General features: G+C 35.0%; 1 protein-coding gene across 3 annotated transcripts in view; it reads right to left on the reverse strand.

Annotated features, from left to right (window-relative positions):
- Positions 1-7,746: 7,746 nt before the first annotated feature.
- LOC149532486 (UPF0235 protein At5g63440) overlaps positions 7,747-22,884 on the reverse strand; it is a 55,096-nt gene continuing 39,958 nt past the window's right edge. Inside the window, exons 5-7 of one of the 3 annotated variants that reach the window (XM_089804000.1) lie at positions 8,271-8,359; positions 8,109-8,177; positions 7,747-7,920 (exon numbers count right to left, since the gene is read on the reverse strand). In XM_089804000.1, coding sequence (XP_089660126.1) covers positions 7,861-7,920; positions 8,109-8,177; positions 8,271-8,359 — 218 coding nt within the window. In that variant the 3' untranslated portion in view covers positions 7,747-7,860. Of the gene's footprint in view, positions 7,940-8,066; positions 8,178-8,270; positions 8,360-22,884 lie in introns of all 3 variants that reach the window. The other 2 variants (XM_089804001.1, XM_089804003.1) reach the window with 2 other exon arrangements.

Below are 22,884 nucleotides of genomic sequence, written 5' to 3' on the forward strand. Positions count from 1 at the left end.
AACATTTATGAGGCCATTACTATTATCTTCTTACTACCTACCTCACCAACCCTGAAAACTGTCAATGCACCAGTATGTTGTGCAGTAGATATTTCTTGCATTCTGATCTTGTCTCTTTTTTCAATTGACCAAATAACAAGGGCTTGGTGGTCATCACTAAACTTGACTCCCCTATGAGCCTGTAATATCTCTTCCTTAGTCTTAAGCTGGACATCCTTTTGTTTCCTTACTGAATGAAAAACTATGGCATTCACTATATCCCATTCAAGTAAAATAAGGACTCCTAACTGTCTAACTACTTGCCTTCTGGCCTCAAGGGTAAATTGAGCAAAATCATTCAAAAATTTAGACTTTACCTCCTCCTTAATAGCAGAATCCGATTTATCAGGTTGTTCTGCCTTTATCTTTTCACAAGTCTTCTCAAAATTTCCTATATTTAGCCTCCATAAAACTTGAGCAAATGCCCTAGATTTCACAAAATTTTCATCATTAATAAACCTCTTAGAGGCATGGGCAACTATTGGATCAATTTCCTTACCTTGGTAATCAACAACAGTTAAATCCAAGGAAGGTGTAGGTGCTTCTTGTGGCTCTCCAATCTCCAAATCTGTGGAGGTAACAATTGTAGCCCCCTCTCCACCAATTTGTCTAAGTTGTTCTCTTAGAGATGTTTCATCATCAATTCTGATTGGAGACTGGCTTGGGGAATATTGCTCCATTTGAGAAGAAAACCCTTGCTCTAACTTTTGTCTTTTTGGAGCACTGGCTGCAGGTGGGCTTTCTAGCCTTGGTCTTTACTGAGGAGGAACCTGTTGCACATTATGGATCATTACATACCCTGCCCTTTTCTGCAAAGTGTACTGACCAAGAGACACCATATTTCTATTGTTTATTCTCCTCTGCACCTCTGCAGCCTTATCTGGATAAGCCTTGATGTATGCATCCTTCTTCTCATTCATGACTTGTATTATCACAACAAAATTATTCATCAATGCCTGCATCTTGGCTCCCCAATATTTCTTATCTTTCAATGGATCATAATGGGGGTCAAAAGCATTAATGAATTCTAGGGTTTGCTAAATACTATCCATTTCTCCTTTCTCAATTCTTGTTCTTGCAAAGTAAAAACATTTCTATCACATCCTCTAAGAAGTAAACGTGTTGCACCATTTGGGAAGCTTTTACTCTCTCTCTTAAGAGGTCATAGAATCCTTCAGGAACAATTAACTTGGTATGAGATTCTGTCATGTTATATCTGTCTAAGAACAAATTCAAATGCTTCCACCCTTTCCTTACAAAGACAAAATCATGTGCCACAGCAACAATTGGAAAAAATGTACCCTTCTTAGGCAACTCCCTCTCATCTATAGTGCCTATTTGCCATAACAACTTAGCTATTCCTATCTTCAAAGGCACATGAAATGGCAGCACATGAGGCTTTCCCAGGAAGCCATATACTCTTATCACTGTTGAAACATTATAGGGGATTATATCCCCCCAATTATGACTAACTAATAGCCCTTTTGCATGGTCCTTAGGTCTGACCAATTCTAACAGTGCTTGTGGAATTCTAGGGCTGTCTCCTCTCAAAAGAAATCTAAGCTTTGATGCAAAATATTTGTCAAACCTCACATAACTGGCATCTGTGGCTTCTGAGGTCATATCCACACTCCACAACTGTACTGGATTCCTCTCTCCATCCTTGGTTGTTTCCAATTCCATACCCTTGGAGAAAAAGTTGAATCCCTTGTACAAGCATATATGCATGAGCAATGAATACCAACAAAAAGGTTTATCCACTTTTCCCCTTGCTAGCCCCACCAAACCGTTGTGAATTTCCTTTGCAAGAAAGTAGCAAAATCTAGAATAGTGCTCATTCCAAATTGAAGAGTTTGAGCTATTATGAGGACAATTGAGCCTAGGATTTGCTAGCTTCATCCATTCCAAAAAATTTACAAAGAGAAATATATAATGCCTAAGCCCTAGGGTTAAAATATCTTTTCAATAATGGCTCGGGTGTGCTAGCAATAATCATAGACAAAGTTCCAACTTTAGCAGCATGCTCTTGCAATGGCCCTGTCCTCAAGTATATTCTTTGTGCATCATATCTTGCTTGCAAATCATCCATATCAATAATCTCATGCACAACGTGGTTAGGGTTAAGGTTAAAAACTTCACTGAGCAACTTAGGGAAAACCCTAAAAAGATTCACTCCAAAATGATTCTTCACCCACCCCATAATAGGATCATATTTCTTAGTCAAGTCAGTCAATAGATCATTGTCAAAGAAAACTGTAGGGACTGTTAATCTTCCAATGTCGAATTCCCAGACATTGCTCATGGGGGTATCTAAATTCCTTTCTGAAAACTATTTTTTGAACAATTGCAAACCAACCATAGATACTTGGGCGTCTCTTACCTAGTTTTCCCTATCATAGAAACCCTCAACGGCAACTACCCTAGGGTTCTTAGGAGTGAGCTCCCTACCTTTAGTTATTTCATTTATTGATAAGGAAAATTGTTCCAAGAAATCATCATGCACAACCCTCTTTAAATAATCAATTTCCCAAAAAATTCCTTCCGTGGAGGCATTTTTAAAATTTCACTCTCACAACAGCAAATTCTAGATTTCTTATGGTTACATGTTACTTACCCGCTAAATTTGCCCTTCTTTCTCTGCAAATTCGTTGAAACCCTTGAGAAATTATGTGCCCTAACTCTGGAAATTCTTTCGCCCTAAGAAAATCTGCGATTGTGCGCTTCAATAATGGTGAATTCTCATGTTATACCTATGCATTAAGGTCGCACAAAGGAAACTTTGAATCATATTAATTCTTGTAGCCGTTATTTTTGTGTTTGTGCTTCAACTTTGAATTTCACCCGTTGATCCTATGATGATCGGACGACTTTATTTGAAAACACAAAAAGCTTTAAAAATTTCAAAGCACCCGGCCACGTGTCAAAAGGACGCATGCCTAAATTATTTAAAATTCTTGCAACTTCTTATTGCAGGCATGCGCTCTTCGTCGATCTTTCCCAAATTGACGACGAGTCTAGAACCTTTTATTTGACGACCCACTCAACTAGCTTGACCAATAGAATATTATCTTTTAATCAACATGCTCTAACTAATCTGAATGTAGCATTTAAAGTTTCCATGCCCATGACATCACTGCTTCCAACTTGGCATACTTGTCACCTACCACCAATGAGCTCGCTTTACTTCATCTAACCTTTCCAGCATGGCATGACTCAGCATTCCTTTTAAGTCTTGGTCCCACTGTGCCCGCTTGCCCGCATTATTTAAATATCGAGCAAGTCCATATTGCAGGTAAGCGCTAACCCTGGATCTTATTCAAATCTACGACGATCAAAAATTTTGCATGACTGTAATACCTAGTCAGCTAATCAGACCAATGAGACGCTTCCTTTGTATTCCAACTCACCTGACAACTGCCACGGAAGACAAGCTATTATTATCTTCTGAGAAAGGTGGGCCCATGATGTCACTCTGTGCCACGCGTCACGAAGGGGCTTGCCCGCATTGCTTAAAACTCATGCATTTTCATATTGCGGGCAAGCACCAGCCCTTGATGCTTGCTAAATCAACGATCACAAAATCTGGATTGCAAAGTATTAATATTACTGAAAAACCAACCAATGACATCACAGGAAATTCAAAACATGCATGGGGAACACTAACAACTCTGCAAAAAGTCTGACTAATTCTGACAACAAAAACTTTTGCGGCGCACTGAGGCTTGAACGTCAGCAAGGGCTACGTGTCGAAAAAGTGCTTTCCTGCAATATCTAAAGACCTTGCAACTCTATATTGCGGGCAAACCTCAACCCTCGATCTTGAAAGGATCTACGGTGCTCCAAAGCTAATGCAAGTAAGACAAGCTTTATAAGGTTCATCAAAAGATTAATAAAGGTATCTTTGCGCGAATAAACCTTTAGGATAAAAATGTCCCACCAAAATTTATTTGAAATGATACTTTCTAAGGTTTTCAAAGGCTAGGGCCAAATAGGGCTAGGCGTAAGGGTTTCTATGGTGAATTTCTTGCCTAAGGTTTCAACCTAATTCCCAAAATTTTAGGGCACACATTTAGGGTTTTTCACTGCTAGATATAACAAAATAAGGGTAGTGAAAAACCAAGCCAACGTGTTCCTTTTTGTTGGACAAATTCAAACCATGACGTCAAAATTATTGTGAAGAATTTTGTTGTCAAGGTACTTTGCATTAGAAGTAATTTGTTATTGTGTTTAATCTAACAAACTTGAGAAATCCAACAAAATTTGCAGTAGAGAAATTGTGTAGATGTAAATGTGTTATGTAAATAATGTAGAACTTGAAGACAGTACTTTAACTAGCAGAACCGACGACTGAAATACATTATTTAGGAACTCCATCTTGGGAAGGAGGTCCTCGAGGTTGTAGGTGAAAATATGTAGATTCAATGTCAAAAGCTTTGTCACATGTTGACCCTCAAAACCAAAATCTTTCCGCAATTTAATGTGAGTATGTCAACCTCAGACATGTTAAGATTAGTGAGGCGAAGTGTGAAAAGAGGGCCTAGGAATGGGCATCAGAAATGGCAATGGTTGATGAAACATTGCAAAAATGGATTGGTGAATATCAAACAATTTGCTGCATATTTTGGGGAAAAGTGAAATTTGCATAAATAATTTTTGTAATCCTAAAAAAAAGTTAATTCAACTGTCCACGCTTTCAAATTTTGCATACACGTCAATTGGGGCATTGATAGCTAATTTAACATTTGCTCACAATAATATGGAGCTTGTTCAATTTTTCTATGCCAGTTATTTGTATTTATGAAGAACTTTTCATAATTAAATAATCAAAGTCATGAACATGATAAATTAAAAATATTGTTTAATATTAGATATACATTTTTTTAAATGATTTTTTAAATTTTAATTCTTCTTTATAAACCGAATATTTATGATTAAAAGAATTTCAGTTATCCATTAACAGAATATATTTCAAATATAAAATATAAATTTTGATGGTCTTTTCTAAGGAATAAAAATAATAAGTAATTATCTTAAACTTTAAAATATCAAATTTTATATGATTTTAAAATAGTGCATTTAATCTGATTTTCCAATTCAAAATAGACCCAAAAAATAAGATCATCTATCTTCATTTAAAAATCTAACATTTAATTCAAATTTTTTTCAGGATATTTTTTGATGGATAATATATTCATTAAAAAAATATAAACAAAAAAATAAATAAACAAATGAACTTGTTGTTTTGTGTAGATAGAGATTTCAATAGAATGTTATTAAATTGGCATAAAACTAAATTATATGTAAAAAGGGGACTTCAAATTTATTGTAATAACAAATCACAAAAATAACTAGTAAAAATAGTAGCTCTACATCTCTCCAAATTGCATTGTTAAAAATAAATATCCAAACTTAATATAATTTTCAAAATGATGCACAAAATCAGAAATTTAATTAAAATTCCATTACAATAGCATGGGTATTTATGTCATGCATACAACATATTATGTAGTTCTACTATTATAATATTGCAGTAATTATTTACAGTTGTGTAATATAATAATATTACTATTATAGTAACTTGTATTTAATAATTAGAAAATATGATATATTCGGGTATACTCTTCTTAAGTATAATAGTTTCATTTTACATTATTTTCTACTAATATCTAATTATTTTATTACTTAATTTATTAATTATGCAGAAGAAAAATTCTAATGAATATAAAATCAATCAATTAATATAATTATATCTAATAAACAATTCAATTCAATTATCTTAATCCTTATTTTAAAATATGATTACAACTATTAAAATATTGTATAATTAAAGAAATATATTTAGAAGTTTTAAAGAAAGCAAAGAATTGTGAGTTTTGTCATGTCCTAAACTAAAAATTTGGACATGACATTTGGTAAATTGCAGGGACTCTGGAAGGTGTATCGTGTTAGCTTCGCTCAATTTCAAATCCAAATTATAGAGTTTGTTTCAGACATAAATTTAAAGCTTGAAGCTAAATATGTTGGGCAACACAAAGACGAGTTTGTTTTTGCTTATTGGTAAATTGCAGTGGCTCTGGAAGGTGAAGGTGTATCATGTTAGTCAAAGTCTCTAATCCAACATAGCTTCACTCAATTTCAAATCCAAAACCCATACTCAGCCTTTCCTACAATTATAGAGTTTGTTTCAGGCATAAACTTAAAGCTTTAAGCTAAATGTGTTGGGCAACACAAAGACAAGCTTGTTTTTTCTTACTGGAAATGAAGCAGCATAGATTCATCAAGGACTATTTCATAGTGCAATTTGCTATATCTTAGTCTTAAGATGAAGATTAAGGTACGTATTGCCAATAAATATTGCCACCTGCCTCATATACCTTCTAACCATTGCATAAGGCAGGGAATCAAGCTCTCCCAGAGCTCTTGTTATGATTTATTGGTTAATAGCACCGTCACCAGATTTTAGGTCCTATAGTTAAGAAAATGAATCTATGAATATGTGCCATAAAAAATATAAATGACCAAATTGAGTTTCATGAAAGTGATTTCAACCAAACAATTAGCATAGCTTCCAATGAGCAAAAAGCCCTTTCCCCTGTTAACATACTTTTTCCTCAACCTACGATTCTTTATTAACCAATTGGAGGGAAGAATCTCTAAAAAATAAGCTATGGTCGTTCATCATATTTGACCTGGACAACACTGAAATTGCAACAGTAACAAATAAGCAATCTGTGAGTGGTTGGTCAGTGGCCAATACCGATGCCTGTAAAATAATCTGAACCTCCCATCGTTCATAATGCATGGAGGTGAAAGGGATGAAACCCTTTTAGGAGGTTATTGCTTGGTACGACTTAATCCATATAAAACTTATTTCTCTCCTTTTGGAACCATATCCTTGACAAAATGCTACATCAACTAGGTTAAACTTCTAATAAATGACCAATTGCGATGTGAACTATAACCACGGTACAACTAAGCACATGTGAATCACTGGAAATGATGAAGCATGACAAACATCCGAACCATGCAACCCCTAAACAGTTTGCCTCATGTGACCTTTTTTTTCGTGGATCATCGAAACCTGATTTTTTGATCCATTGATGCAAGACCACTAACACTAGATATTTATATGCGTTCTAACATTACATATCTATCCCTAAACTTCGAAATGCCTCTAAAATTATGTATACTTCATACTGCACAACATAATGAGTTTCAAGTAAACTTCTACCCCTAGAGAAGAAAAGCAAATTGTTAAATGTAGCACATATTAGTGTAAAAATGTAGCTGAATACACAAAAGAGTAAACTAAGGAAAGTTTATATTTTTTTAATTCATGCAACTTAGAAAATAAATATATATGGAAATCTATTTATAAAGTTTACTTTGGTACTCATAATAATTCTTGCCCTGAATGTTGGGACTGTGATGAGCATTGAACATGCTACATTTAAACACCACATATCTTTTCTAAAAGTGCCTCATGTGTTACTGTAACTTGAGTTGAAAATCTTCCATTAACCAGGCAGGTAACTTGCAGCTAAATCATTTGTGGTTGAATTTAATTAGAAGTAAGGCGAAATACTCCTGATATCACAAAACTGAAGATCTTTTCTAAAGAGGGCAATAATTGGAAAAAAAATCCACCATGCATATCCAAATGATCCATCTCATATAAGCTGGATAAGCATTTTTTGCAGAGAGGGCTAATTAAAAATGTAGCACATAATTTTATGATTAATATCATATTTGTAGGCACAATGAGGTCATAAAATAACTAATTGAGATAGAAAAACAAATTCAAATGAAATACAATAACTTCTATGGTTGCACTGCAAGTAAAAGTTTTTCATACACCTCTCGAGCAGATAAATCTTCCACCTGATTGAGACATCACGTGCTCCAACCATAACACAAGATAGCAAAGAGAAAAAGAGAAAAAGTATCAGGTTTTAATGAGGGATGTAAGATGTGGAACATATAAAATAAGGATCAGATGAGAAAACAAAATAAAACCTTCAAATTACAGAAATAAATAGCTTTGAATTTCATTTAATTTCAAGTCTTACCACCAATAGCTTTGACTTGTTGTTCCATCCCCTTTGTAAGGTCATCTGTGTTAATCTCAAACCCAACACCTGTACCATATCACATTAACATCAAGCCAACAATTGCGACTGATTTGCTTTCAAAAATATCCACTTTATGAAATGAAAAAGAACTTGCCATACTTTGCCCATGTATTCTAACAGCTCATTGTTAGCTTCCCCACGAGCTGCAGGTGCTGCTACTGTTACGCGAACATCATCCGCATTTACTCCTGCCAACAAAGCCATGACAAGATGAATAGTAGTTGTCTTACAGTATTACATTCTAAAATCCTTAACATATCAGATCTAGCGGCATAAACTGATTAAACTTGAAGATGTGGATTACTTTGAAGTTTGAGATATTGCCAGGTGGGGGTGGTACATTGGCACTAGCAAGCTCAGAATGTCACTTTTCAAATCCAGAATTACCATTTGGGAAAATCGGACATAAATACAAAAAAGATGAGAACACAAGGAATAGAAGAAAAGCACAAGTATTATGATAGCATACACGCAAAGATAAATAAACAATAAAATCAAGAATCTTCTAAATGCAATTCTCATATTTAAAACTCTTGACCAATTCTTCAAGATTAAAATTCTAAGGCATGCCAAATCCAGATGTATATGGAATAGATCATAGTTCAAACACCAAATAAGCTACACAACTCTTGGATACTCGCAGGCCTTTAAGGGCCAGCAAGACACTTGCCATTAATTTCACTGATGTGCTATAGGCAAGCACTCACCAGGTAATTCAACTGAAAACCCACAAGTACCTGGAAATCTGTATCAAGAAAACTAACCGATGTAAAAACTTTAGAACATGTAGCAGGCAGAAAACAAAAAAATCTCATTTTTGTGATTTTCTCAATTATGATATTGTGCCTTCGCCTTTGTAACAATATTGCATCAATTTATTGACAATTAGTTCAAACTTGAACAATTAAAGTATAAAAATTAAAAAACCGCATTAACCATGAAAATCCCCATGCCTTAAACGCCTTACTTCTCTTGAACCCCATGAAAAATACCACCCCTGGACCTTTCTTAGTGCTGTTGCCCCCAAACCACCAATCTGAATTATTGACATTTTTGTGTTAGTCTGTGGGAAATGGAAAAGCAGCATTTTTTCCCAACATTTAGCTTGAAATAACAAAAACAACAGTTTCCCTGTTTTTATGAATATATTTGTGTTTTCTAGTTTCTCCCCCAATTAAATCTTGTGCATGAAATTTCATTTGAACTTTAAGTTTGCCAAGACAACTAATTACAAGTGATACTACCACAAGCAAAATTGACTTATGTGCTCTCTAATGTATTCTTTATGCTTTTCAAAGCTTATTAATGTTTCTTTTACAACTTAACATATTTTTGTTGACATGGAAATCTCCACACCGCTACTGGGGGTGTGTTGCTCATGGCTGGGGACGGGCCTTGGACTCAATTGCTGGATTATGAGGGCCTCACTTTTGTTGTCGGCGATGTTTCTCTACTGGTCATCTGGCTACAAACTATTCTCTTTTGCATTGTAAAGGTGTTGCTACTTAGTTGAAGGAGACAAATGATGATCATTTGACAGTCCAAGCTTCTGACTCTACCCCTCCCCCTCCCCCTCCCCGTCTCCAGGGTGATGTTCCTACTGATTTAGTGGACCCGACTCCACCTCTTGCTACAGGCGCAGTCCCTTCTGACTGTGCAGAACCTTCTCTGACTGTTGCTCTTGATCTGCTCTAGCCTTTGACAGCTGATGTTCAGTGTTGCCAACACTGTTTCTAGTGCTGACAGTCCAACAGTGGGGGTTCCAATACCATGCAGTGGGGAACTGCTGATGTGAGTTTTATGCCATTACAACTTGCAGAATCAAATACATAGTATTCTAGAATGAAACACAGAATCTCCAACTCTCTTTTGAATAAGGATTTTCATATATGCTAAACGATGTACATGAATTGTATGATCAAATGAAACAGCCTCAAAGTTCCATCTTATTGTAGACTTTCACTCAATTCTTTTAGTGTGATATGTTGGTTATCAAAAAGGAACTTAAATTATTCATTCAATGGATATCAATTACTTCAACTTCTTCCAACCAACAAAACTGCAAAGGAAAGGGTTTAGAAAGCGAATCTACTCCTAGAATGCAAGAGATGATGAATGTCCTTGTGACTCTACTTGACTTTGTTTAGCCATCAGCATCAACCAAGCTAGTGCAATCTTCTAAAGTAAATGAAAGATGTTCAAACTACCACCATTATATTAACCCCGTCCTTCAATGCATATCAACGTGTAAGCAGTAATTAAATTCAAGGTCATAAATATGTCACTCCACCACACAAGGCAAACTTACTATTAACAAGCAGCTAAGGATTTGGTATAAGTGAGTTCATTAAAAATGCATCTAAAATATCTTCTATTCAACTGGACACTACTTCTAATCAACATGAAATAAAATCCTATTCTAAGTGAGAAAATGTGGAAACCATGAAATATTCCAAAGCAACACAAGTAATCCACCATGAAGAACAATAATGAAAAAGCAATTACTTTGATAGCATTATGGAAACAATTTTAACATGTCTCCTCCAAATATACTCTAAAACTAATCTAATCCCCTCAATCTAATGAGTTACAAATGAGAAGGCCTTGCCTTTCATGGTTGTTCAATTACAATAAAGGGCCAAGATTGATTCAAGATCAAGGGACAAGATTTAGCCAACAAATCTCTAACCTGCCTAACAGCTACAATCATTAAATGCTCATCCAATTACATGAAGGCATCACCCTATGGGCCAATAAGAAAATTGCAATGCTTTCAAGAGCTGATGAGAAAATAGATTCAGTAGAGGCATGATGTGGACTCCACATGTACACTTGGTATAATTTAACTGACTGTGCTTGGACATATGTAAATGAAGCCTTCTGATTGGTTGAAAATGAGCAAGCGCCACCTCAACATATTTGTCTTATAGACTTGATAAATATTTTTTGATGATGACAAAATATCTCTTAGTATTTAACATTTTCCAGCCTTATCTTGATGGTAATGGCATGTAAATAGTTTCATCTTCACAAACTTCTCATCCTTCTTGACCTTGACATTCTTTAAGTGATGAAGTCCTTCGTGTAGCTGGATCTTTCAAAATGAACTTGGGTTTCCAAAGATAATTCAGGTTTGATAATTTTCCCTACTAGTAGACTTGTAATTTTATCTTTCTTTGTGTTTTTCTTTCTAAACTCCATCTTAATCTTGTTCTTTCAGTTTGCACTTTCAACTTTGAGCATCATCTTTCTTGTCCTCTTAGCTTCAATGTAATATCCCGTCTAAGATTTAAAATTACTAATTGATTGACATATATATATATATATATATATATATATATATATATATATATAGCTTAATTAGACGTCAATTAGTAAACAAACAAATGATATTAGTATTGAATAATTAAATAGTTGAATATTATTAATTGATAAAAATAATTTACTCCAACTAAACAAATTATTAAATCAATAGCTACTAAGTCTAATTAAATGTTAATTAAATATTAAAATAACTAAATAAAAATATTAGTAAATATCAAATCATATAAATATAATAAATATATATTATACAATCTAAATAAGCAAACTAAACCCAAACCTATAAATTCATTACACTAATTAAGTCCGATGGGTAATGACCCTTCTAATGGTGATGCTTACACCATTTATTTATACAAGGGCCACCGGAGGAGCAAAGCATATAACGAAGGACTGAAAAAAATGAATCACATAAGGAAGAAGAATAAAATGTAAATTTTTCTGAAACATTACCACGCGACAAACAGGCAAAACTATTTGAAAGGAATTCATAATGAGAAATTAAAAACGGCGGGTGTAACTTATTTGCTCAACCCGTGAGTCAAAGATAACCGAAAAAGAAATTGAAATGGAATAAAAAAGCAATCTTAAATGATCGAACGAAATATATATTGAAGACACCCACTGACGAGCCAAGGCAGAGATAAATATTTATAAACAGTGAAGAAGATGGCCTTCTCACAAGCTCGACACATTATAGCAGGTGACATGCTACACATTTAGGAGGTGCGATTGATATTAAGGAAACTTGCATACAAGGATCACACTTCAATTACAAGTCTCAGGCACTAGGAACCACCGCCAACCAAGTGGGTATAAAAGGTAACATCATCATGGTTATAATCTATTGATTACATATATTTTCTTATATATATTTCATATTAAAGAAAATTATTATTTAACATTCCTTAATAATATACATTATAAAGAACTAAAATATAGTTGATTATAATAGACATCAAATAATGTTCTATTAGTTTTCTGGGAATGATTGTGCAAGTCTTTTTGTCATCAACGTTTCGGATCATACTACATGATCCATCATTAGGACGCATGAGTCAAGGAGAACTGAAATATGGATTGCAAACCCAGACTGGGAGATAAAAAAGAAAGGCTAAGGTGATGGAAGGGGCGCGCAAAATCAGATTGACGCGGTTAACAATAAAAAGGAATTAATAATACAAGCCAAAAAATCAAATCAAAAAAAAAAAAATTAGAAAACCAAGAGACAAAAAATATAGTGAGTCAAATAATAAATAAATAAAAGGAACAAACTTGAAAATATGAATCTCTATATAAAAAAAGGCATTTAATATTATATAGAGATATTATATATATATATATATATATATTTGTTCGCTGCAAGCTCCCCCTCCTTCCTCGCATCCTGCTTCTTCACCGATTGTCGCCTCTAATTGCTTGCCACCAACTCCTACCCATCTTTCGACGTTTTCCACCAATGCTGCTCACCATCAGCTCTCAGCCTCTCATTGTGCCAATGTTAGCAGTGCTCATTCATTTTCTCTATCCACTCTCAATGGTGGAGATAGTCTTGATAGACATTGCATCTCCAGCAACCAATATGGTTCTCTGCTCCAACAACGGTTGCTTCTAAACGGCTCCTTGGCGGTACCAGGTACGCTCTCTGCCACTCCATCTCGATCTTTCAGTAGCATTAATGAGTCAGACTCCTTGTTGTGTTTGTCATCTGATGCCGTCTCCCTCACGTCTTGTCAACCCATCTCTTCTATGGGGGTTGCATTTTCTCTACCGTGGTAAATCCCTATGGCTCACGTCCCATCAGGTCGGCAATTATGCTTTTGAGGAAGTGACTCGCTCTCTTAAGTCACTTGCCCCCTCCCTCTCTCTTCATCCCTCTCTCGATTTGTGGGCCGGTCCTTCCCCTCTTTCCCTGAGGAACTCGTGCCATACCTCAAGCTCCCTTCTCCCACCCAATCGTTCTCCTTCCTCCTGCCATGCACCCCCTTTACCCCATCCTTTGTCTTGCCCCATTAAAAATTGGGAATCCAAGTTAGTGATCAACCTATCTCATGCAACCTTAGATCCCCTTGCTTTCATGTTTATCAATAGAGGCCTCAATTTTTCCATCTCTCCCCACTCCATTCCACACATTAATTTTCTTGTTGAGATTGAGAACGCAATTCACCCTTTCCCCGCTGCTATTGCTGAGGGCAAGATTGTGCTGCTGCTTTAAGGTGTGCCAAACTACCTAAGTGCGACATCCCTAGTTCAAAGTTTCTTTCCTTTAAGCACCTTATTCGTAACCATGACCTCATCATCTCTAGAGCTGATAAAGGCAATGCTTAGAGCTATCAAATTTGATTGTTTGAATGATTTTTATCATCAATGCTACTGTTATTTTGAACAAATCTGACTACATCGCTAAGATGAATGACCTTCTCTCAGATACTAGTACCTATAGGATTGTTCCTCGCAACCCTTGTAGTAAAATCTTGAAGAAGGTCAAAGTGGCTATTGCCAACTCTTCTTTTGACGATGTCACCAAGAGGGGTCTTTTGCCCACAAAAGAGTTAACTCCTTGTATCTATGGTATCCTAAAGATACACAAAGCCAACGTTCCGTCAAGGCCCATAGTGGATACTATGGGTTCCCCAACCTACAAGCTTGCTTCTTTCTTTGCTAAACTCTTATCCCCTCATGTTGGAAAAGTTGACTCCTTTGTCAAGGACTCCAACCATTTTGTTGAGTTCATCAAAGATGCCAAATGGCAAAAATGGGGACATTTTGGTTAGCTTTGATGATGTTTCCCTCTTTACCAAAGTCCCCCATCCCTGATGCTATTGCTATCATCAAACGCAAGGTTAATGCTGAGGTTGCCTCCATGGTGGAGTTATGCCTACGGTCCACTTTCTTCTCCTTCCAAGGGGTAGTTTATGAGCAAGTGGATGGTGTGGCCATGGGCTCTCCCCTCTCCCTGCTTGTCGCCAATCTTTATATGGAACATTTTGAAGATATTGCTCTGCGATCTTTCCCCCTTAAGCCTAAATGGTGGAAACAATATGTGGACGACACCATCGGCTGTTGGCCCCACGGACTTGAAAAACTTTAAGAGTTTCATGCTCATCTCAACAATTTGGTATCATGCATTTCTTTCACCAAAGAGGTTCAATCTAATAAGGCTTTACCTTTTCTTGATATCTTGATCCTTAGGAAACCCAATGGCTCGCTAGGTCGTAGGGTTTTCTGCAAAGCCACTCATACTGATCGATATCTTCATGCAGCTTCTCACCACCACCCGGGCCAAAAAGTTGGCATTATCAAATCCCTTGCCCTGAGAGCCTACCGAATTTGTGATGAAGATAACTTAGACCAAGTGCTCTCTCATCTCTGCCATGTCTTTAAATGGAATGGCTATTCTAACAAACAAATCTCTCGGGCTTTCAACCTAGCTAGATCTTTCACTCGCTCCACCGCTCATCATTCCACCTCTCTCCACGATACCTCTTCATTTATCTCTCTTCCTTATGTTGCCGAAATCTCCCACAAAATCGCTAAGATTCTAGCCAAAAATGGTGTTTGTGTGGTGTTCAAGCCATTGACCACCTTGAAGAATTGCATCCCCCCGCTTAAAGACACAAGGGATGTCTTCTCAAAATCTGGTGTCTATAAGGTGTTGTGCTCGTGTGGCATACCTTACATAGGTGAAATCGGCCATTTTTTCTACACTAGAATCAAAGAACATGCAACAGACATTAAGCATGAGTGTGTTACAAATCTACCCTGGCAGATCACTCCACCACTAAGCATCATATCTGCTTAGAGGACACGCAAATCATTTTCAGGGAAAACAATTTTTTCAAAAGGAAACTCAAGGAGGCTATTGAAATCAATAATAACCCATCAAACCTCAATTGGGATGATGGTTTGAGCTTGAGCACTTCTTGGTAACCCTTTTTATCTTCCCACACACCATGGTCATTCCTCCTAGCTGTGGTATCCTTCATTCCTCTCATTTCGCGGTCTCCTTTCCCTTGTTTGTCTTTCTCCACCCCCTTGTCCTTCGTTCATGTTGAGGCTCTTTTGATGCCCCTCGCCCCCTCCCCTCTCTTGTCTTTCCCCTCGTCCATCCATTCTCTTATTGTTTGCGCCCCCCCCCCCCTCTCCCTCTCTCTCTCACTCTCTCTCCCTCCCCTTGTGCCTCTTCTTTTCTTTCTCTGGCTCTTGGTTCCTTTCTAGAGTTTCCTTCCTCCTCTTTATTTTTTATTTTTATATGTTTATGCTTGTCTGCATTTTGGTCATCTGTCGTTTTTGCATTTTGTACTCCTTCACGCACACACACACATATATATGTATATATATATTTCTTCTTTTGCTTTTTTTTTCATTTATTTATTTATTTATTATAAATATATATATATAAATCTTTTAAGTTCATGTCCCCCTTTTATATATATTTTTTATTTACTTGACCTTCATATATATATATATATATATATATATATATATATATATATATATATATATTTTAAAATTTGTGCCTTATATATATAAAATATATATATATATATATAAGGTACAAATTAATATATATATAATATATATACTATATATAAATACACGCGCACACACACACACACATATATATTAGGTGCAAATAAATAAATAAATAAAAAGATATATATATTTTATTTTATTTTTGTTGTGTTTTTGGTGCTTTTTGTTCCTTTTTCTTGTATTTTCGCGTGTCTCCTTTAATTATTGTATAGGTTTAGATATTTATTCATACACGTTAATTTCTTATTTATTTATTTATTTTCAATTTTTAAAAAATTTTGTAGGCATGCATATTTAGGCATATATTTTTATGAATAGGTCTTTATTTACATTTATGTTTGTGGGTGTTTTTGGTTGTCGTTGTCGTTGTTATGTGTCTTGTTTTTTGCTTGTATTTTCGTGTCTCCTTAAATATTCGTATAGATTTATATCCTACATCTTTATTCATTCGATTTATCTTTATAGGAATGCATTTATAGGCACATATTAATATGGCGAGGCCTTTATATGTATATACATACATACATACATACATATATATATACATATGAATATATATATATATTCATATACAAATACACACACACACACACACACACACACACACATATATATATATATGCCTTATTTTATATAGAGATTCATATTTTCAAGTTTTTTCCTTTTATTTATTTATTATTTGACTAACTCCTCTATTTTTTGTCTCTTGGTTTTCTAATTTTATTTTTATTTGATTTGATTTGATTTTTTGGCTTGTATTATTAATTTCTTTTTATTGTTAACCATGTCAATCTGATTTTGCGTGCCGCTTTCATCACCTCAGCCTTTCTTTTTTATCTCCCAATCTGGGTTTGCAATCCATATTTCAGTTCTCCTTGACTCTCATGCATCCTGATGATGAATCATGTAGTAAGATCTAAAACGTTGATGACAAAAAAATTTACACAATCATTCCCAAAAAACTAATAGAACGTTATATATGGATTGTGGAAATCTGATAGCTTTGAGACATCAAATATTCAATATCTTTGATAATTACCAATATTGTAAACAATAATCTTTTACTTTTTAGTCACCCTGAACATGTGGAGAGACTTGAGTAAATTCCAACCAATAGGTTAGTACCAATAGATCGGGGGTCATCGTCCCGTAAATCTTCGTGAAACAGGCTCGAACTTGTACACTTCGAGGGAACACGTATTCAGGATTGGTGTCTAAGCAACTTGATTACATTTGAGGTCTCTTTCTTAGAACTAAAAATAATCTCCAATATTATCATTATCTGAATAATCTAGTGTTATAAAAAAGGAGCTTGTATAAATCCAATCTAAGGGTCTACCCAATAGAGGGTAGCAGTCAGCGATCCATGAATCTTCGTGAACTAGACTTGGACCCATAAACTTTGAGGGAGTCCTTAGATGGTATCTAGGCAACTTGATTAAGATCTTTACTCTTCATTCACAAATCCAAATAACAATATCAATTGATAAGTAAACTGACAAATATGAATATTTTGATTGATTAAATAATCATCTATAAAAATGGACCCTAAAAAAGGACATTGCATTCAACTCTTCCATCAACCTCTACTTGCCAAACAAGACCATGAACTTGGATTTCGTGCTAAGACCATGAACTTGGATTTCGTGCTTCTTCCTAAAATCAGCATTTGATGCCAAGTGAAATTTAAGATCAATTCACTCTACTTATACAATTTCATTGAGTATTTTGCCTAATTTAACATGGAAGACTGAATTTTTCAAACTTCTAAAATATGTTTACATCAAGACAAAATGAGAACCTAATCAAAGGAGTTTGTTTTATAAAAAGTGAGTCTACAAACTTAGATCTGCAAGAACTTGATCTTTCTAAGTTTTCTTTTGCCTTGGAAATTTTGAGTTTTGCACCTCGAATCTGATTATTAGGTGCTTCCTTGAGTTGGCTGACTTGACTAGGCAATTCCAAGGACTTGAAATGACAAACATATCCCCAAAAAATGGAATTCACTAGGCCTTATAGCTGGGCAAAAATTTGAATGTTGTCAATATTAAGGATCCTAAAATGAGGTATGATCCTGACCTAGAGTCAAGATCGGGATTATTGAAAAGGGGTTGGGAATCCAACCCTATGACAAGACTAAGAGACATCACCTTCGCCTTTAATTTTCCAATGCCCGGAGCCAAAAGACTTTTACTCATATACCATGGGCAGAATTTTAGGGGTTGACATGATTAGGAATCTTGACAACGGGTCAAAATCCGACCCATTGTCATGATTTATTTTGACTTTACCTTGATTTGCAATATCCAGTTACTATTTAGCCTCTCCAACTCTTACTCTATGCTTTCTAAGTCATTCTCAAGGCTTATCTTCATGGTTTATTTTGTGATTTGCATCTTTTTTTGGTCGAATCTATCCCATCCAATCTCAATATATACTTTGCTCTAAAATCTAATTATTTTTCTCCAAGATTTCATCAATCTTACCTTTCATGATTTCACCCTTTTCATTATTTTCACTACCTTAGACTTGAAAACTTCATTGAAATAACCTTAGATGAAGCTTGGCAACTTGTCAAGTTTTATATGAAAAAAAGGGTGGAATTTCACACTCTCAAGATTAAGAGTCCTGAGAGGTGGTCAAATTACAATATCTTCTCAAGAATGTCTTATCATATGTTTGAACTCTTAAATCCCATAGACTTAACCATCTCTACTTGATCTTTTAATATTTTATCTTTATTTTCATAATTTTCCTTCAATCTTCATCTGATTTTAATTAGATTTCACCAAGAATCTATACCTCAAGATGTGATTGCAAGTTCCACTTATTTACTCAATTCATCTTCTTGCCCACTCCATTAGTTCCTTTCTTCAACTTGCACTTGAATCTTGCCTTTTAGTTGTTTTGAAATCATCTAGACTTGAGTATAATTCTAAGGGTTGTTGAGATTGGGAATCCTAGGACATGGTCAGATTCCAACCTCCATTTTGCAAGTTAAACTCCCAATTGTTTAATTCAATCTCTTCGGCTTGAAGGGTAGGATAGTTATTTAAAATATAACATTTTACTACAAGTTACTAACTTATACTTCAAGTTACATGTTAGATAAATAGTGTCATAATAAAGATTTTAAATTTGAGGGGATTCTAGAAAATTTCTAGATAGCCAAATTTCAGGAATCGGAACGCCTCCATCAATGTTCTTCTCCATAGCTTTTTTGGACTTTCCAAGATAAATTTGATATTAGAACAAGGATTTTCCATGAATTCTAATTCATTTTATCACAAATCTGTTGGCTTGAATTCGCATCCATGGCTAGCTTGGCCTAACTCTCACTCACAACCTTGGCTGAATTCATTACCCAACAAGCCAAAGTTGCTCAAACTCATTTCTTAGAAATGAAGACTTGGAAATTGCCACTAAAGCAAGACTACATGGGAAAACCCCATTGGCAAGCGAAAAGAGGGGGTCCCCATTTGCAATGAGGCAATGGTATAAAAACCTCACAACAGACCCTAGTAATAGTATCACTTGGACAGTTGTCCACCTATTGTAAGCGAATTAGCTTCTCACTCATGATGTGGGTTAATCCTTCACTTGCAATCAGCACCTTTGTTTATGTGTTGTTGATCTCCTGACGCCTTTTAATTGTGGTTGTGTAAGGATCAGCCCCCTTGTTAGACAACTTAGCTTAATCAAAAACATATTTTCTAATATGTGATTTTTTTTGTTGAGACCAACTCTTTAACCTATGATATGTATGTTTGTTTTTTTCTTCACAAGACCTTATTTTCCCAACATATCTTCTCACTTATGCCAATCTCTCTCTCTCTCCCCCTCCCACCCCAACCTACTCTATAATTTTGTCCCTTAATCAAATTTTGGCCAGCATTTCATTTAAATGCTCCAAATCTATTCAATCAATGTTGCCAAGAAGCTAATCAAATCCATGAAACCTTCATTTTGTATTCCTACTGTAGATGGCGTTGAATTATCAGGATCACTACAAATGTACTAACATTGCCATTGTTATAGGTGTATTCCAAATGCAGATTTGAATCTCATTTAAATATGAGAGGAGACATGTCTTTATGGTTTAATCATCATTAATTAATAATATATTAACCAAAATAATAATATATATATATATATATACAATAATATATATTATTTAACATGAATAAGTATATATAGGAAATGATGATTTACCAATAACAATAATGTATCTCAGATCGAATCAATCCAACTAAAGCTACAACATTAACACTCTCTCTTAGCTAGGGAGGATTTGTAGAACACATTATGCTCTTAAGTATATGAAGAGATATCATCTCAATATGATATACTTGGAATGGCATATTTAAGGATATCAACATAAATACATCAACTTAGATGTTATCTTTCAATATAATCCGAAGTATGATTCAACAAGAAATATCAATCATATCACATTCATTGGAGGTAAATTCTTTTGGTATGTGCACTAGCATCAAATCCTTGACACCTACCGAAAGAATATGTTATATCCTAGAAGGATATGAGTTATTTGATTTCCGGCACTCTGGGACAACAACTTAACAAGAAATCATAATGTCATGGTCTCTATCATGACAAGTATCATGATCTCCAGCACAACAACTTGATGAATTATGATCATGATATGTTCGTTATCATGACTTCCAGCACTCTGGGACAACTTAATGAAGTCTATCATGATAACAAGTCTACCATTTATAAGATCGTCACCTTACAATGGCTCCCTTCTATTTATATATGTCAATGAAAGATCATCACCTTTCATTACATATCATATGCGAAATAGTAACCGCCATGAACCAAGTAAGAGGGTGGTATGCAAAATAGTAACCACCATGAACCAAGTAAGTGTGTGGTATGCAAAATAGTAACCACCATGAACCAAGTAAGAGGGTGGTACAAGGGCTTTCACCTCAACTCTCCTTCACAGAGAAGAATACATTATAATGAATTTCACTTAGAACTTCTCCATCATAAAGAAGATATCATTTGCAAAGGATTGCACCTCAGAAATTCTCCCTCTAAACAATGATCCTAGGAAGTCAAGTCCTATAGTTATTCCCTTTGAGACTCTCTTCACCCAAGGATGCCTGTCAGACTCCCTCTGAACCTGATATTAATCTTCCAACCTTCAGGTGACAAGTTATTACTTCCTCGTGATGAACACATGAGTAGGCCCATCACAATCATGTAGTCATACACATGTATGTTAGACTTCATCTAAGTATCAATCCTCTGAGCTGCTTGTATAAGGTTGTCTCTGATGAAGTATTGAACTCCCTCTTGATATCAAAGGATACTCATAATCTCAATCATCAAAGATATTCTCTTCTTGAGCCTCACTTTAACCAGCCAGATCATCAGATGACTAATAAATTCTAGATCACAACTTCTTTCAAGTTACTACCATAAGATTGAGTCTACACAATATTTGGTAGCATGTGTAAAGTACCATCCTGCATTTCTTGCAAGATCATCCCTACACATAAGGGAAAAAAAGATCAAGGCAAATAACTCTTATAGCATGTATAGAATTACAAATAGGAGAGAGACTACAATGAGTAGATAAATGTAAAAGGTAAGAATACTTATCTACACATGAGGGTTCATACACATTTGAGAATGGAAGATCTCCTTTCTAAAGATGGTTCAAGTTTGAACTTTGATGGTGTCCCTTCTCTGACATATCACCTCTAAAGATGGTTCAAATGGGAATGGAACATTGATTATCATTCCTCCCCACAATGTAAGATTCCCATTGATTCTGTTTTATGGAGTTTTCAGTCATGATCAAGTCCAATGAAAGACAATTTTACATGATTGATATCAACCTCTATGCCATATCAGTATAACTCTCTTCATGGTGAGAGAATTATCACGCATACATGCACACTAGAAATCCTAATGTCCAAGTGTGATTTTCTTTTTACTATTAGATTACAAGCTTCATCACATCCATCTAAAGTTGGAGTATCTTCTCTCGTAACATAGCCTTTTGCACTCAAATCTCCCTGCAGATCATATTACTTGCATGAATTTTATGTTTTATCGTTGTTCCATTGTATAATCAATGAATGAATCACATTTCCTTTGGGTCTTATTTTAATCATTTCCCTTACATAATTCCCTATTCAAAATCTCTTATTCATATATATCAAATCAAGGATTTGAATATATATATACTCCTTTCTTCACACTACTATTTCCCATTCACTTACCACTGCTGCTTTCAAAGATGATATAAATTATTTCATTTTATGTACTTTACAAAGCCCATTGAAGAGTATGCAACTCTCCATAAATCGCATCTCTTTATTAATATACTTTTTTAATGATTCAAGAATAATTGTAACATTGTATTATATTTTAATTGCTTTAAGCATATTTGCACCAATTCTTCCTTATACGTATAAAGTTTTCTCTTACATGGCACCTTTAATCAAACTTTGCCTGAAGTCTCTATACTCCACAAATAATAACACAAAGCAGACATGATGCTCATATCTTGTTTCAAACTGTTCGAAGATTGTAATGACATTCATATCGATCTTTTGTATAACTTAGAGCAACATGGCATGCCAGATCCAAAAAATAAGGTGATCGTATGTATATATAAGAGTTGACACATTATCGTAATTTCCTCCAAAACATTCAATGGAAAATATGATGTTAATTATTATTGGTGTGAAATTATGGTTTGATATTGTGTATTCCTTCCAACATATGCATGTAATTGTACTCTAATCTCCTATGCATATTTCTTCCAAATGAATGAAATTTTGAGTTTTCAAACTACCATAGTTCAACATCCATATCA

The sequence above is a fragment of the Cupressus sempervirens genome, chromosome 10 (genome assembly GCF_028749045.1).
Source record: "Cupressus sempervirens isolate cs-2001-9-10 chromosome 10, ASM2874904v1, whole genome shotgun sequence".
In the NCBI taxonomy this organism is placed as follows: domain Eukaryota; kingdom Viridiplantae; phylum Streptophyta; class Pinopsida; order Cupressales; family Cupressaceae; genus Cupressus; species Cupressus sempervirens.